Below are 16886 nucleotides of genomic sequence, written 5' to 3' on the forward strand. Positions count from 1 at the left end.
TAAATTTCTTCATTACGTCAAAAAGTAATGAAATTTCTTAATTTTTAGCTCCAATTTTCAAAAACTGTCATTTTTAGCTCTTTTTGCTCTGTATCTACCAAACGACCTATCTTTGCCAAAAACTAATCAGCACGCCTCTCCATCGACAAGAATCGAATGTATTTTAAATCATTCAAATCAGTTGATCTGTGCTCTCAAAATCGTCGACGAAAATTTGTAGCCGTAAAACATACACATATACAAGAATACGTTCATTTTTTCTAAAGTATGCCAAAATGTTTAGAATCCTTCGAAACGTTGATCTTTCATTTTTGATTTCGTCAAGAAAAATTATCGATTATTTTGCGATTACTATAACATAACCTATGGGAAGTTAATTAGTGGTCGACACGAAGAATACATTTTCAAATTTAAAATATATTTTAAGTGTTTTTTGACAGGGCGGTTTGCTAGAATAATTTATAAACTTAACTGATAATTACGGGAAAATTATTTTTTATTGTTTGGATTTATTTCGTATTATCGGAAATATTGTTGAAATCGATGTGGTAAAAATACCGGAAAATTGAAAAAACTTGAAATAGTACATCCGCGCTGCCTACAACAAAACAACGTGCATTGTATCCGTTTGAGTAGCCGCGAGCGTTGCCCTGGACTCGAAAGAATTTACAAGTAATATTGTGCAAGAAAACACAACGCAATTTATTATAAATTATTAATAAATAAGAAATTCTAATATTGTATGCGGTGAAGTGAGGTTGGAACGTGTCCTGTGCGCCAGAAGTCCATCCTTTTTCATAAAATTTGTACTCACAAATTCAATAATCAAATCTCTAAAAATTCCGAATGTAATGTGCAAACATTTCTGATCATTTTAATTATAACTTGAATAAAGTTTTGATTAACAAAAAAAAAATTATCATATGACAATTTTTTCTTCATATAGAAAAGTACAGGCAAAATGGATGATTTTGTTATATTTATTTATTTATTGATTTTATAACTTGCCTCAAACATTTTTACTTATCTTTGGTTCAATGACTGCCAGTAATATAGCATTTCATAAGCAGTAACTGAAATAACAGATTTATTAAGAAAAAATGCAACGAAAACCGTTGTGTTCTTATAGTAATGATATATAGGATAAGGACTACTGAGATGCTAATGTTCAAAAAGGCAATTCATAAATAAATCGTTTGGTACTCTTTGGTACAATTTGGGACCCATAAGCCCAAAGGAAAGAATTCAAACACCCTATTCCAAAACAACCTTCCTCTGGCTTAGAACGGGAAAAGATCTTTGCAAATGTTCGTCAAATTGTACTATGTCATTTTGTCCATTTTGATAAGGTTTAGAAGGGAAGAAAAAATAAAAAAAATAATAAAAATCTTAGTTTTCATTTATATAATATGCTATAGATAAAATTGTAATCAATATATATTTGAATCAATAGAATAAGTTAAAAAAATGTAGGAATAAACAGTATTCCTACATATGCACATGTCGAATTCTTTTATTGTTATTAAGTTCTTTATTAATGTCTAAAGAAGTCTATTAAAAATATTACTTCGTTCAAATATGTCAATAATGTAAATTTAATTACGATTTTATGGAGGTACTTGGAAATAGAAAAATGTGAAATAAAAGTATAAGAAAATAGAGATAAAAAAACAGCTTACTGCGAAAGACAGTGACAATGACGCTCAACATCTGACAGGATTTTTCATGTTCTACAGTGACGGAAACGTTACTAAAACTAGCCATTTTTTAAATAAGGCCACTGTCATTTTGTTCATATATGAAATTTTGTACTCATTTCCCTGATCTGAAACCTTTTCTATTCCTTGAATTGGTACCAAATACCATCAGTACAAATAGAATAGGCTGTTAATCAAATCATTTAAATCCGTGAATGCGTTCTCTATACAACATGTAAGGAAAATTGTGATCGAAATTATTCACATACAAACAAACACGAACATAATCATACACATATAATTACACTTTTTCTAATTGTAAGCTATAGATAAGTATAAAAAGAATTTAGAACATATTCAATTTCTTTTTCATTTTCCTGCGATTCCAACAAAAAGTTAAAAAATAATCTTTAATAGTATAGAACAATACTATTCAAACTTTTTGCATGTTTTCTAATTTTTTAAATGTTAATTTAATGAATTTTGTAATTATAGGTATTACTGCATATGTTTTTATTTTCAAATTATAGATGATCAAATATACTTAGATTTGAATAATCGAATAATGTAACCAATTGACCACTATCAAGCAAGATGTTATTGATTGTTGTACAAATACATGAAATGCATTTATGAATTGAAATTTTGATATTTTATTAATGAAAGTGTAAATAAAGTAGTAAATGTAAATCATTTAAGTGAACTATGTAATAAGATAATTAATCAACATATATATTAATTAGTTATTTGTACAGATAATTATTGTTGTTTCATCTATTGTAGTTCACCATTCATGATTAACTTTAAAGATGATACAATTTCTGGTAATTTAAAAAAAATTCCAATAATTACATACTCAAAGGTCATTTCGTAATCAAGTTTCCAATTCATAAAATGAAGTTATGCCCATAAAATTTTATCCCTTTCACTCAAAGTAAGAGGTGGTTGACTTTTAGAGTAAAGAATATGAATAAAAATATTTGCAATACGACACAAGTACGAAATTCAATACATATGTTACATACGAGTAACAAACCGATATATATATATATATATATATATATATATATATTGTATATATATAATATTGCAGATAACGAAATAGCGCGGATTTTAGATTTGTTTATTTTTAAAATATGCTTCGTTAGTAATACTCTCGGAATGTTACATTTTTTGCCAGATCAGCAATAATATCACTATGCACTGGTTTTAGTAAGTTTTACATGGGAATTAATTGCGTTGTTACAAGTACAAACTGCGATAAGAAAAAAATGTTTCAAATCGCATTCCAAATTTTATTTAATTAAATTTGAAACATCACTGATTTTAATTTTTAATGACAAAGCACGTTTTTATCAACGTTAAAGACAAAATTATAAAGTTACATTGGTTTCAATGCAAACTCTAATGCGCAATATAAACATATATCGCTACTCTTATGAATAATTGGTATTACTGCCCAAGGACAGGTCAGTTCACAGACCTTAAACTCTAACTCAGAGAGTTTTCCGATTGCCATTTCACACCGCAGTACCCAAAATGGGCTATTTTCAATTGGAAACATATGTGAAGTGAAAATGAACATCGCTGAAGCACGATGTCAGGTTGTTCAGAACGGGGTTCGAATTCACGACTCCAACGACACTACATGCATTCACTTTGCCATGTTCTTATAGATATTTTTACAGTATATTACGAAGAGTATTGCGAATTTTCAAAATTAGAAATTTTGTTAGATACAAATCAAAATAAATTGAATAAACTATTTTAAAGCTAACTAAAAAATATAATTTTTCAAATAAATTTAAAACCATAAAAAATTTTCCAATTTTTTTTTTTCTCTTAACGGTTTCCAAATTTGGTCATCAAATTGCCAGCAAGGTAAATAATTATTGCCTTGCCTAAATAAGCCTAAATAAGCTTTCGAAGATGTGCAACATTTTGAAGGCTAATATAGATTCTACTAAAGGATTCCAATAGTTATAAAAACCTAAAATATTAAACATAAGCATAAGCAAAAATAACATTGTAAGGAGCAGGCAACGAAAATGATGGCATATGTGTAAAAAAATTCACAGCTCTTCCACTTTTTCAGATGCATAGTTTATAGTATTTTTTCGGAATATTGAACTTCTTTCCAAATCTATATTCATTTACATAAATGAATATCATTTATGCTTTATTCATATCCATACATATTTATTTCGTTTCTTATCAGTACATTTGCTTCACAGCCATTATTTATGGTATTAAAGTTTCTAAGGAAAAGAACAAGAGAGAGTTATGTTATCTATAAATTAGTATAAGCGGCCTCCGAAGTGGATTAGTGGTTAAAGCTATGGGATTAAATAATAATTTTTACTAATATATAGAAAATAGCCCTTAGCAGGCATTGCACCTATTACAGAAATTTAAATAATAAAATTTATCCATAGAGATCTGACAACAGTTTAGGTTGCCATCTATAAAATCTACATACTTGGTTAAGTCAAATCAGCACATCAGCGTATAAATCCTATACAAATATTATAATCATGATCAAAAATTAGTAAATCTACATTAGTAAAACATAAGTAAAAACTGACATACTCCACTACGTATTTTAATACTCGTGTTTAAAGAGCGTGAGCTTAAAAAATGTATGTTGATGAAAAAATTAGTTAAGATATACATACAATACATTTTTGAGAATACAGCACCAAATCAAACATAATACCATGCAGATTTGAACAGAATTAATTTAAGATAGTATTCGGAAATAGCAATTTTTACGTGAAATTTCTTCAAATGGTGCATCCACATATATATTGTTTTACATCTACAATACATGCTTATGTTTCAATCATTTGCATATTATTTAAAAAAAAAACAATGGTATTGTTTTAGGCATGTTGCTAAAAATAACAATAATATTGTAACTATTAATTTGTTAGATTAAAAGACGCTTTTTCCACTGATCCTCATTTGCAATTTGAATATGTAATATGGAATACGAGATACTAATGATTCATATTTAAACATTTTTATGAGACGTATATTGTTAATTCTTCAAACTTTCTGATATTCATCAAACAGCATACCGTTGTGTCATTTAAACGCACAACAGCATATTTAACAAGGTCTTGTTATGACTAGTTAAGATATAGAGTTATCTTTGTTTTTATTTTGGCGCAAGTTTTTAGTTAAAAAAAATTACGTTTAATAATATTTACATATTGCGTCAGCAGCTTTTCCTTATGCCGGAAGAAATGTTTCATTAAATTGAATTTAATAATGTTTATAATCTGCATATTTAAAAGTAATTTAATCGTCACATAAAGTTACGTTATCGCAGTTTGTTCAATACATCCATACAAATCCTTGCAAATGATGCTTAATAATTTTCAATAATGTTTCGTTGTTGATAAGCTGAAAAGACTATTTAGTATTAGCACTAGTGTTAGCTAGCGTAATATTTTACTTTATGTCGAAGCGATAAAATATCTTTAAACCTTCAAATGTTTCAAATAATTATTGACTAGGGGTTCATAGCATCATACCATAGGCAAATTTCTGAAACTTCCTGTACCATTATTTGAAAATTGTAAAAGATAAAAAAAATTTTTTTAAATCTTGAAAAAAAATGCTTGAGAACTTTGAATTCTTATTAACGTTTTTAATCATTTTCGAAATCTTTAACATCAAATGTTAGTACGGAACCCATAAAAATGTAAATAAAACTTGTACTTATAATTAAAATCTCTACAAAATAACTGATAAACCAATGTGCGATCCATTTTTTTGTATTTTTTAAACTAATCTCAAAAACTGCTAGACTTCGTTCCGTCAACACAAATAAAATGTTTTTTGATTTGTTCAAATCGGACACTCCGTTCTCACAAATCTGTTTGCCATTTGTTGCATTTTTTGTAACCTGCCTTTGACAAAGACTAAGCACGTCTCCCAGCAATCGAATAGAAATAGCAATCGAATATTTTTTAAATCATTCAAATCGGTTGATCCGTGCTCACGAAATCGCAGACAAAAAATTGCATTCGCATATATATGCACACACACACATAAATTTATTTTCTCTAAGAAATGCCAGAATGGTCTGAAACCTGAATCGTAAAGATATGCAACAAATTTCATTTTAGATTTGTTTGCGATTACTATAAATTACTCTACGAGAAGTTAACAAAAACTAGTAATAGTACATGTAGTAATTCGACAATGTATTTAGATAATTTAATATACGAGGTGTGTTCAAAAAGTACCCGGAATTACTAATAATTAAATTTCGCGGGTCTGGAGTGTCTGATTGTCAAAATTTTTTTTTTATTGTGTTGGTATACATGCCCCTAAAGTATGATGAAATTTTCAGCTATATTCACTGTTTACTTTGTCTGTGGTAGTCGCTAAGGTTCGACGTGTTTTTCTGAGCTCGGCGATTTTTACAATGGAAGAATTGAAAAGTCAAAGAATTTGTATTAAATTTTGCGTAAAAAATGAAATAAAGTGTTGCAAAGTGCAAAAATTCACCAGATATGGCTCCGTGTGACTATTTCCTATTCCCAAAGTTGAAGAGACCCATGAAAGGACGGCGGTTTTCCTCGATTGAAGAAAATCGCTGAGAGTGCTCAAGGACATATCAAAAAGTGAATATCAAGGGTGCTTCGAAAATTGGAAAAAACGCTGGCATAAGTGTATTATATCTGGGGGGGACTACTTTGAAGGGGACCACATTAATGTAGACGAATAAATAAATATTTTTTTGAAAAAACGAAAATTCCGGGTACTTTTTGAACAGACCTCGTATTAGTATTTGCACAAAGTAATTTTACACTAAACTATTAATGAATTTTCAACACTTTTGAAGTTTCCGGCCCAAGTAATAAAACTATATAATAACTATAATTTTGAAAGAAAAATTTTGTTTACCCAAGAAAATCCGATTCGCAAGATGACCATATTTTTTCAAGTCAAAACCGGGCCGGTAATTTTTAGGTATGGTAATCTGTGAAAGGAGGGAGGGTGTAGTAAATACTAAAAAAAATTAAATGATTTCAAAATATTTTATAAATGAGGATTTTTTTTAGATCAGAATTACTGACCAAGAACTTTATTATTTGATTATATGTTGTATTTTATACTTATATTTTTGGTTGAATATGTTGTTTAAGCTTTCAAACTTAATATAAAATTTGGTTCAATTTTGTTCAATTTTCTTCATAATTATTCAAAAACAATTAGCACTTATGTATTCCAGACAGTCAAGAAGTTCATTTTCTTATTTTTTTTAATTTTCGTAAAATTTAAAATATAAGTTCTAAATTATGAATGTGAGAGAGGCTATTTTAAACCGCCCTTTTTATATAAGCATGCTACTTGTACATAACATTTTCTGATATTTTATGGGTACTTTTAATTTAATTATTAAGTATGAGCGAAGAATCAATTTAGATCTATACTTTTCAAAAAACTGGGCCTAAAGATCAAAATCCGGGGCAAATACTGCTTTTAGAAAAACCCGGAACACAAGGTGGATTATCCGGGATTGTCCCGGCCAAACCGGTACGTAAGGGCACTTCGCATCAAGACAATTGAATCGATTTAGAAATTTTGAAAAACAATGGAGAGATCTCATTTGAGAATTGTGCTGATTAGTTTTTGGTATTAATTGTTGTTTTTTTAACAGTTTTGATAAAACTTTGTATGATTTAACAGCTCTTGTTACAAGCGAACATTCTAAAATATTACAAGCCTATAAAGAGTGGTTTTATATATATATATATATATATATATATATATATATTTCTTATATATACATTATTATGGCTTCTACACCAAGTATACAAAAAACATATTTTCAATCACTTACAATATCAATATTTATCTTCCCGTAGGGCAAGTTATAGTAATCGCAAAAAAATCGAAAATGAAAATTTTTGCATTTCTCGACGTTTCAAAGGTTTCTGAATATTTTGGCATACCTTAGAAAAAATGGATGTATGTGTGTGTGTGTGTGTGTGTGTGTGTGTATGTGCGTGTGTGTATGTATGTGCGGATACAAATTTTCGTCGACGATTTCGGGAACACCGATCAACCGATTTGAATAATTCAAAAAACATCCGATTCGTATTGATAAGGAGACGTGCTGATTAGTTTTTGGCGAAGGCAGGTCTAGTCGTTCCGAAGATACGGGGCAAAAAGTACCGAAAATGGTAACTTAGTTTTTGAGAGAACGGAGCGTCAGATTTTAATAATTCAAAAAACATGCTACTTGTATTGACAAGGTGAATAATTGATAAAATTTTCATGAAGGCAGGTCTAGCGGTTTCGGAGATCTAGTGAAAAAAGTAAAAAAATGCTATTTGGCGGTCAAAAATGATCATTAGACATATGCACATCAAATTATCAGATATTTTATAGAGATTTTAACAATAAGTATAAATTTTATTTACATTCCTATAGGTTCCGTACCAATATTTATCCGTCAGACAGCGACGCGACGCTTACGCGCTTTATATTTTGTCTCTATGCAGTTAAAGCACTACGATTGCTTTGAAAAAAAGTTCCGATCTTCCAAAATATGTCAAAATAAAGAAAACATCTTTTTTTTTAAAAAAAAAGTATGTATTACGTATTCAAAACATCAATAAATTATTATTTCAAATCAATTACAAATCAACATAACATTTAATGACACATACATTCTCATACCAAATCCACATAAACATTCTGACACATATATCCTGGCGATAACGCGCAATTTACATTATTTTGTGCAAAATTTGTTGAATATACTTGTTATCTTTAAAACCCATAAATCATAATGAAATGCCGAAAGAATATTTCATCATGTTAATTAGTAATTACATCTGGAGATAACACAATCCGCAAAATGCTGCAAATTTGAAGTATTTCATTAAGAATATATTTTTGATATAGGTTTAATAACATTTGATTTTACATTACTTGTAAAGAATTCTATACTATCTTTTTAAATAAGCTTAATCCTTTTAGATAGAACTATCTAGCAGATAAGGATTCTTATGATTTGATCATAAAACTAGTGGGGCGCATAGCATCGTGCTTTAAGGCAAATTGCTGGAACTTCCCGTACCGTAATTAAACATTCGAGAAATGAAAATAATCATAAATTGTTTTGAATAATTTCAAATAGATTATTATGAATATATACAGTAAACTTATGTTTTTTAAATTAGACGTCGAGCGTATTCTACAAGCAACTTTGTGTATGTTTGTAAGAAATTTGTTCATTTTTGTTTTAAACGATTTTTTTGTAAATTTAGACATTTTTTCAAAATTTAGAAATTTTGTTTAGAGGTTTAAATTTTTTTGGAATTTAAAAAAAACGTTTTCTTTGATTTTTTGAGAATTTGAAAAATTTTGAAAATATTTTTTTGAAAATTTCGAAATGTTCTCCAATTTTTATAAGAAATCGTTTTTTTTTAATTTTGATTCTTTTTGAATTTTTTCAAAATTTAGTTTTTTTTAAATGATGAAAAATTTCAAAAATTTGAATTTGATTGTAAATTTTGAATCTTTTTTCGGGTGCTCCACTCCGTTCTCTTAAAAACTGACTTAACGTTTTAGGTACTTTTTGCCCCGTATCTTCGGAACGGCTAGGCCTGCTTTCGCCAAAAACTAATCAGCAAGTCTTCTTATCAATACAAATCGAATATTTTTTTTTAATTATTCAAAACGCTTGATCCGTGTTCCCGAAATCGTCGACGAAAATTTGTATCCGCATACACACATACATCCATTTTTTCTAAGACATGCCAAATTGTTCAAAAACCTTTGAAACGTAAACATATATGAAAATTCAAATTTTCTGAAATAACCTTTGTTGATATCACAAAGTATACAATGACAAAAGACCGTTAAAAAATCTCTTTTTAAGCACTATACTACCTTAAAGTTAATTTATATTTTTAGAGCTTTTAAATTTTTTAAATGAAGAAATGATTTTTTTTATTTACATACTTTGAAATATTTTGAAGATTTTAAGCTTTTTTTAAAGCAATCGCGCTGCTTGAGCTGCATAGAAACGAAATATGAAAGCGCCGCGTCGCAGTTTACGGATAAACTTTGGTACAATCCCCATAGAAATGCAAACAAAATTTGTTCTTATTAAAATCTCTATAAAATATGTGCTAATTCAATGTGCATATGACTAATGATCATTTTGCCAAATAGCAGTTTTTTATTGATTCCCTGAAATCTAATCAATTCTGCGTTTCGCCAATATAAGTGCCATGTTTTTTGATTTATTCAAATCCTACGCTCCGTTCTCTCAAAAACCGAAATATCATTTCTGGCACTTTTTAATTTTTTATCAGCACGGCCCCCCATCAATACGAATTTAACTTCCCGTAGGGTAAGTTATAGTAATCGCAAAAAATTGGAAATAAAATTTTTTATATATCTTTGTGTTTCACAACCTTTTTAACTTTTTGGCATACCTTAAAAAAATATGCGGATATTAATTTTTGTCCATGATTTCGAGAACTCGGAACAATCGATTTGAATTATTTAAAAAACATTCGATTCGCATTAATAACGAGACGTGCTGTTTAGTGTTTAGCAAAGGCAGATTAAGCCGTTTCAAAGATACAGGGCAAAAAGGGCCAAAAATTGCAATTCAGTTTTTGAGGGACGGAGCATCCGATTTGAACAATTCAAAAAACATTTCATTTGTATTGATCAAACTAGTGGGGCGCATGGCATCGTGCCTTAAGGCAAATTTCTGGAACTTCCCGTACCAAAAAAATTTTGTTTTAAAAGACTAATATTTTTGAAAAAAATTGACTCTGAAAAATTAGATTTTTGAGAAACTATAAATTTTTGACAAAAAATTACTTTTTTTTGAAAAAAAGACTTCCGAAGAAAAATGTATTTTGAAATATTTTAGAAATTCTGAACTTTATTTCAAAGCAATCGTACTGCTTTAACTGCATAGAGACGAAATATAGAAGGGCGTAAGCGCCGCGCCGCCGTCTAACGGATAAGCATTGGTACGGAACCCATAGGAATGTAAATGCAGGTCTAGGCGTTTCGAAGATACGTGGCAAAAGTGCCACAAACGGTAACTCAGTTTTTAAGAGAACGGAGAGCTCGATTCTCGATTTTAATCATTCAAAAAACATTTTACTTATATTGACAAGATGAACAATTGATTAAATTTTCATAAAGGCAGGTCTAGCGGTTTCGGAGATCTAGCAAAAAAAATAAAAGAAAATGCTATTTGGCGGTCAAAACTGATCATTAGACATATGCACAAAAATTATCAGATACTTTATAGAGATTCCAACAATAAGTATAAATTTTGTTTACATTCCTATGGGTTCCGTACCAATGTTTATCCGTTAGGCGGCGATGCGGCGCTTACACGCTTCGGTATTTCGTCTCTATGCAGTTAAAGCAGTACGATTGCTTTGAAAAAATGTACAAAACTTCCAAAATATTTCAAAATAAAGAAAAAAATTTTATCTAAAAGTATTTTTACCAAGAAAATAATTTTTTTTCAATAATCTTATTTTTTCAAAGTAATTTTTTTCAAAAATTGTAATCTTTTTTAAAAAAAATAATTTTTGATACGAAAAGTTCCAGCAATTCGCCTTAAGGCACGATGCCATGCGCTCCACTAGTTTTATACTTAAAACGCCGGGCTGCAACGACATAGCATTTTGACAGTTTTTAGTATCATTTTGTATGGTACTATTTATTGGTTTGTAATATCTGTTACTATTTATTATTATTACATCATTACATTTATTGGTTAAAAATTAGATTCGGATAATTATTTGTAAATACGTTTTAATTTAGTTATATTTGCATACACACTTAAGGAAAATACAATATTTTTTATTTATATAATTTATTTATGAGATAAAAGTGATATAGAAATGTATGTATTTACAATCTATTAATCTTTCAAGAATTCTGTCATATATTCGTTGACAGTTTCGTACAACTGTGACCATGAGAAACCTTGAAGGGTAAGTTGGGGGTCGGTTCCAGATGTTGTTGACCAGGTATACCCCATGACGTTGTAGAGTGTCATTAGCTCTTCTGATAACTGGTAGGTCACATTTAATGCGTTGAGAGCCTCCTTCATTTTTTCTTCTGCTGTTAATATATCATTATACAAAATGGACAAAGCTAGTTTGCATTTCTTCTCGCCACATTTTGCGAAAGGGTGATAATTGTTCGCAATTGATTCCATTTCGATCTCTTGCGCACATGATTCTTTCCTTAATTTTTCTATCTTAGGAATCATTGCTGCATTAATAGGTTCTACTTTAACATGCTTTTTAATATGCTCGTCAAGATCAATGTTTTGTAAAATATTAAAGACCGCCTCGGAAGAAACATGTTTGGCAGCTTGTTTTGAGGAAGCAGTTGCTCTTTCCTTAAAAGTGGAAACCGTGCATTCGATAGTGTATTGTTTAGCATGAGCTGGGCCAGTTTCTTCGATTAAATTATACACGGGTATCGGTAAACCGTTTTTATCACAAAATTGACTTAACTTTCGTACGGCTACAGGAATGGTTGTGGATGGCTGCTCTTCAACGGTTTCCTTATCCTCCAAAACTGGTGACTCGATTAAGTTAATTTCAGATAGCTTTGTAAGCGCCAACCTTGCCGACTCTTGTTTGGCTTCTTTTTTGGATTTCCCTGATCCAACAACCCTTACTTCAATTTCGTTTACTGTCATACGCACTTCATATATAAAGATGGGGTTCCTTGTTCCCGTCCCGTCGCGAATTAGGTTAAATTTTGGAGCCGGCGTTTTTTTTGCGGAGCAAAAGTTCACTAGAACTGTTACTGGGGTCTCCTGAGACATTATCACAACCCGAGTAAAATTACGGGCAAAATTATTATTTATTTTAATAATTTATTTAGTGACTACTGAAATGAGTGTAATCAAAAATTTGCTGTTCGCCGTTTGTTTTTTCCATAAATTTTGTTTGATGTTGGCTCTCAATGTATTAGTAGGCTTGAAACTGCAGTTATTTTTTGTTGTAATGACATTTAGAGTCCAAGCCAATAACAGAATATAATATATTCATACAGAAGTTTTTCTCTCATTCCATTTTTACGTTCAGATAGCTATTTAATTTGCGCGAAATATGAAAAATATGAATTTTAATAACGAATAATTCAGGTAATTTAAATTTATAGTTAAAAATTTAATAGTTTAGATTATTTAAACCTAAATTTTGCATTACAATCGTCTTACTTTTTGTAATACAAAAATAACTTAACGCAATTAAATATTCGAGAAAGAAAAAATCAATAATCTATAAATATTGATTAGCGATGAACAACATAAAACACTTACGTATGTTTATATTTACAAGAGGCGTAACTGCATCATCGAAGATTCTGTTATCATAAGATACTTCTTTGCTTGTACATATGTAAAATACGCCTGATCGCACAGCAAATAGAGAGACTTTTTATAATTTTTACTACCAAGAACAAGCATACGAGAGCGTTGCCATGACAACGCTATTTTATAAGCTATGTTACGGCAGAATTGCCCCATTAATTTATACTCATTATTAAAATCTCTATAAAATACTTGATAATTTGATGTGCATATGTGTAATAATCACGTTTGCCGGCAAATTCCTTTTTTTTACTTTTTATGATCTCAGAAACCGCTGGACCTGCCTTCCCAAATAATCATTCAGTTTTTTATTTCAATACAAGTGAAATGATTTTTTAATTTTTAAAATCGAACGCTCCGTACTCTTAAAAACTGAGTTATCGTTTTTGGCACTTTTTGACCCGTTTCTTCGAAACGGCTACACCTGCTTTGTCCAAAAACTAATCAGCATGTCTCCTCATCAATAAGAATCGAGTTAAAAAAAGTATTTTACAAATAATTTAAAAAATTTAAAACATTTCTTTTTTTTAAGTCTAATTTAAAAAAAAAATGAAAAATTGTTTTTTAAAGTTTTTAAAAACCTATGATGCCTTTTTAAAAAAAATATTTTTTAGTACGGGAAGTTCCACCAATTTGCCAAGGCAAGATGCCATTTACCACAAGTTTTATCCTATTTTCAACTTCCCGTAGGGTAAGTTATTATAATCGTCTAAAAATCGAATTTGAAAATTTTTGCATTTCTCGACGTTTTGAAGGTTTCTGGACATTTTGGCATACCTCAGAAAAAATGAATGTGTGTATGTGTGTGTGTGTCTGTGTGTGTTTTGAGTGTCCGCATTCTTTCGTTCACGTTTTCGGGCGCACGGATGCCGACTTGAATGGTTTAAAAAACATTCGATTCCTATTGATAGGGAGATGTGCTGACTAGTTTTTGGCAAAGGCAGGTCCAGCAGTTACGGAGATAAGGAGCAAAGAGTGCAGAAAATAGAAATCGAGTTTTTGAGAGAATGGAGCATTCGATTTGAATGATCTAAAAAACATTCAATTAGTAATGATCGGGAGAATTGGTTATTAGTTTTTGGCAAGCCCTGCCATTTCAAGATACAGAGCTAAATGTGCAAAAAAATGGCATTTTTTGAGAGAACTAAGCATCCGATTTAAATGATTCAAAGAACTTTTTACTTGTTTAAAAAAAAAAAATGTTTCAAAAATTTAAAAAAATTTTTTTTTGCAAAAAAAATTTTTTTTTGTATATCGAAAATAATTCATATTTTATTTTTAATTCTGACTAAAGTTCTAACATACCTTAAACAAATAAATTCAACTTTGCAATTCAGTTTATATAATTCTTATAAATATTAGACAATGTTAAATAGACAATTTATAATAATCTATTTGAAAACACTCAATATTCCTCCAACATTGCGTTACGGTACGGAAAGTTCCAGCAATTTGCCTTAAGGCACGATGCCATAATACACCCCACTAGTTTGTTTTGAACTTACATTCCAATGTAGCATTTTTTCAAACCTAATATACAATATTACATGTTTTCATAAAATCAAACCATCACACATATTTCTTATCATAACATACATAAACTATCTAATCTATAAGCAGTTTTGAAAAAAATATTTGCGCCATCTAATATCAGTATCGAATATATAAATGAAACGTTTCATAATTATTTTGCAAACTTACAACGTATTGAAGCAATATATATAGTTTTTTCAATCTCGCACTTATTTCAATGTTGTTCAATTGTATTACTGATTATTATAAGTCACTTTCATTTGGTTATAATAATTTTATAAAAATAGTTTATAAATCTTGCATTATTATTAAAAAAAGGTATTAAAAATGATGTTTGCACACAACATGTAGAGTAGAATAATTGAATGTTAACTTCTTTGGGGTTAATAATAACAATTTATATTTATTGTTAAGCTATCATAAAAATCATTTCAGCCAAAACTTTCCCCTTCCAATTGCAGAGGGAACCACGCAAAATTTCGTGAACAAGTTAACATCATATAATCAGGCGGTTTATATCAAACGGTATAGATTGAACAGTGTACAAAATTGATACACAAATGAATTCAATCACAATTAAATACTTCAATTCCAACAAATGCTGAAACTTCCCGTACCGTAACGAAATGTTTGAGGAATATTGAATGTTTTCAAATAAATTATTATGAATACTGTAACTTATATACGTTTAAATAAATGAGTAATTGAACAAAACTTGACCAATCGAATTTAAAATGAAGGACATTGTATATTATTTATAAGAATTTTATAAACTAAATTGCAAAGTTAAAATTATTTATCTAAAGTATATAAGTGAGCTATAGAATTTTAACCAAAATTAAAATATAAAATTTTTCTTGGATATACAAAAAAAATGTTTTTCCAAAAGTTGTTGTTTTGTCAAAACAAGCCGATTTTTTTTCAAATCATTCAAATCGAATGCTTAGTTCTCCTAAAAACTGTCATTTTTTGCACATTTAGCTCGGTATCTCCAAAACGGTCGAACCTGCTTTTGCCAAAAACTATACACCACTTTTCCCCATCATTACAAATTGAAAGTTTTTTTGATCATTCAAATCTGATGCACCGTTCTCTCAAAAACTCGATTTCTATTTGCTGCACTCTTTGTTCTATATCTCCGAAATCGCTGGACCTGGCTTTGCCAAAAACTAATCAGCACATCTCCCTATCGATAGGAATCGAATGTTTTTTGAACCATTCAAATCGGTTGCTCCGTGCGCCCGAAAACGTGATCGAAAAACTGCGGACACACAAAACACACACACATCCATTTTTTTCTGAGGTATGCCAAAATGTTCAGAAACCTCTGAAACGTAAAGATACTTATGAAAAAATTTTCATCTTCAATTTTCGGCCCATTACTATAACTTACCCTACGGGAAGTTAATAAATTCCTCTCTAATAGAAAAAATGGTAAAGAAACATTTCATCAATGGTAAAAGGACACTATTAGAAGTTTTCCTTATGAAGGAGTTAACACATTTTCTTGTGCAAAAATATTTTAATATGAATCGATTTAGATCTATTAGTTTTTTTGTAAAGATAAGCCGAGCCGTTTTTTCGAAATTAATTGTAATATTTTTTAACTTTCATGAATCCTGTTATAGCGATAAGATTAATGTCCTAAAGAAATCTATAATTTTACAGAAAATCATTTAATTATAAAAAACATTGAAGTTTGGAATAATTTAAAACAAATATCCATTAGTACTTAGCATTAATTGTTAATCTAGCTAGATCAGAGGTTCCAAAAATTTTGTGTTGCGGATTCCTTAGCTTTTGCCATTGACCCTTTAAAATCTAAACGATATGAATTTTAAAATAATACATTTGTAACTATAAGTTTATTATTAAATATTTAAAATTAAAATACTGAGAAATACTAAGAAGAAAAAGGAAATAAAAAATAAAGTAAGCGAAATATAAATATTTAATTATCAACATTTGGCAAAAATTTCATAAGGTTTAAATTTACCACTCCCGGGATAATGATGTCCAGTTTAAATCTTTTCTTTGTTATGAAAGCAGTAATAACGCAAACCTCGTTTCTACTGTTTATTTTACAACTATTGATTCGACTTTTATCTTTAGTTTCCAGACTAACCGCAAAAAAAGCGGAAAAAAATTGCCAACCCAAAAATAGTCAGCAAATAGGGTCTTTACAAGCTCAATAATAAATATTGCGACCACAAATCGAATGTCTACTTATGCTACAACTGACACATTTTTAT

At 29.5% G+C, this 16886-nt stretch overlaps 2 protein-coding genes across 4 annotated transcripts in view; both read right to left on the bottom strand.

Annotated features, from left to right (window-relative positions):
- The window catches only part of LOC113376608, a 417742-nt gene that overhangs the window by 353017 nt on the left and 47839 nt on the right, over positions 1–16886 (bottom strand). The window lies entirely within an intron of this gene.
- Positions 11632–12552, bottom strand: LOC113375059 (interferon-inducible double-stranded RNA-dependent protein kinase activator A homolog A-like). Its single transcript, XM_026615011.1, has one exon. It carries the CDS (start codon positions 12550–12552, stop codon positions 11632–11634), a length of 921 nt encoding a protein of 306 aa, XP_026470796.1.

The sequence above is a fragment of the Ctenocephalides felis genome, unplaced genomic scaffold, assembly GCF_003426905.1.
Source record: "Ctenocephalides felis isolate EL2017-DRISC unplaced genomic scaffold, ASM342690v1 CF-g0.4_SCAFFOLD_01886, whole genome shotgun sequence".
Classification (NCBI taxonomy): domain Eukaryota; kingdom Metazoa; phylum Arthropoda; class Insecta; order Siphonaptera; family Pulicidae; genus Ctenocephalides; species Ctenocephalides felis.

What these genes read in the sequence shown, in the direction of transcription:
- LOC113375059 (XM_026615011.1), bottom strand. Translation starts at nt 12,552, where the DNA reads ATGTCTCAGGAGACCCCAGTAACAGTTCTAGTGAACTTTTGCTCCGCA.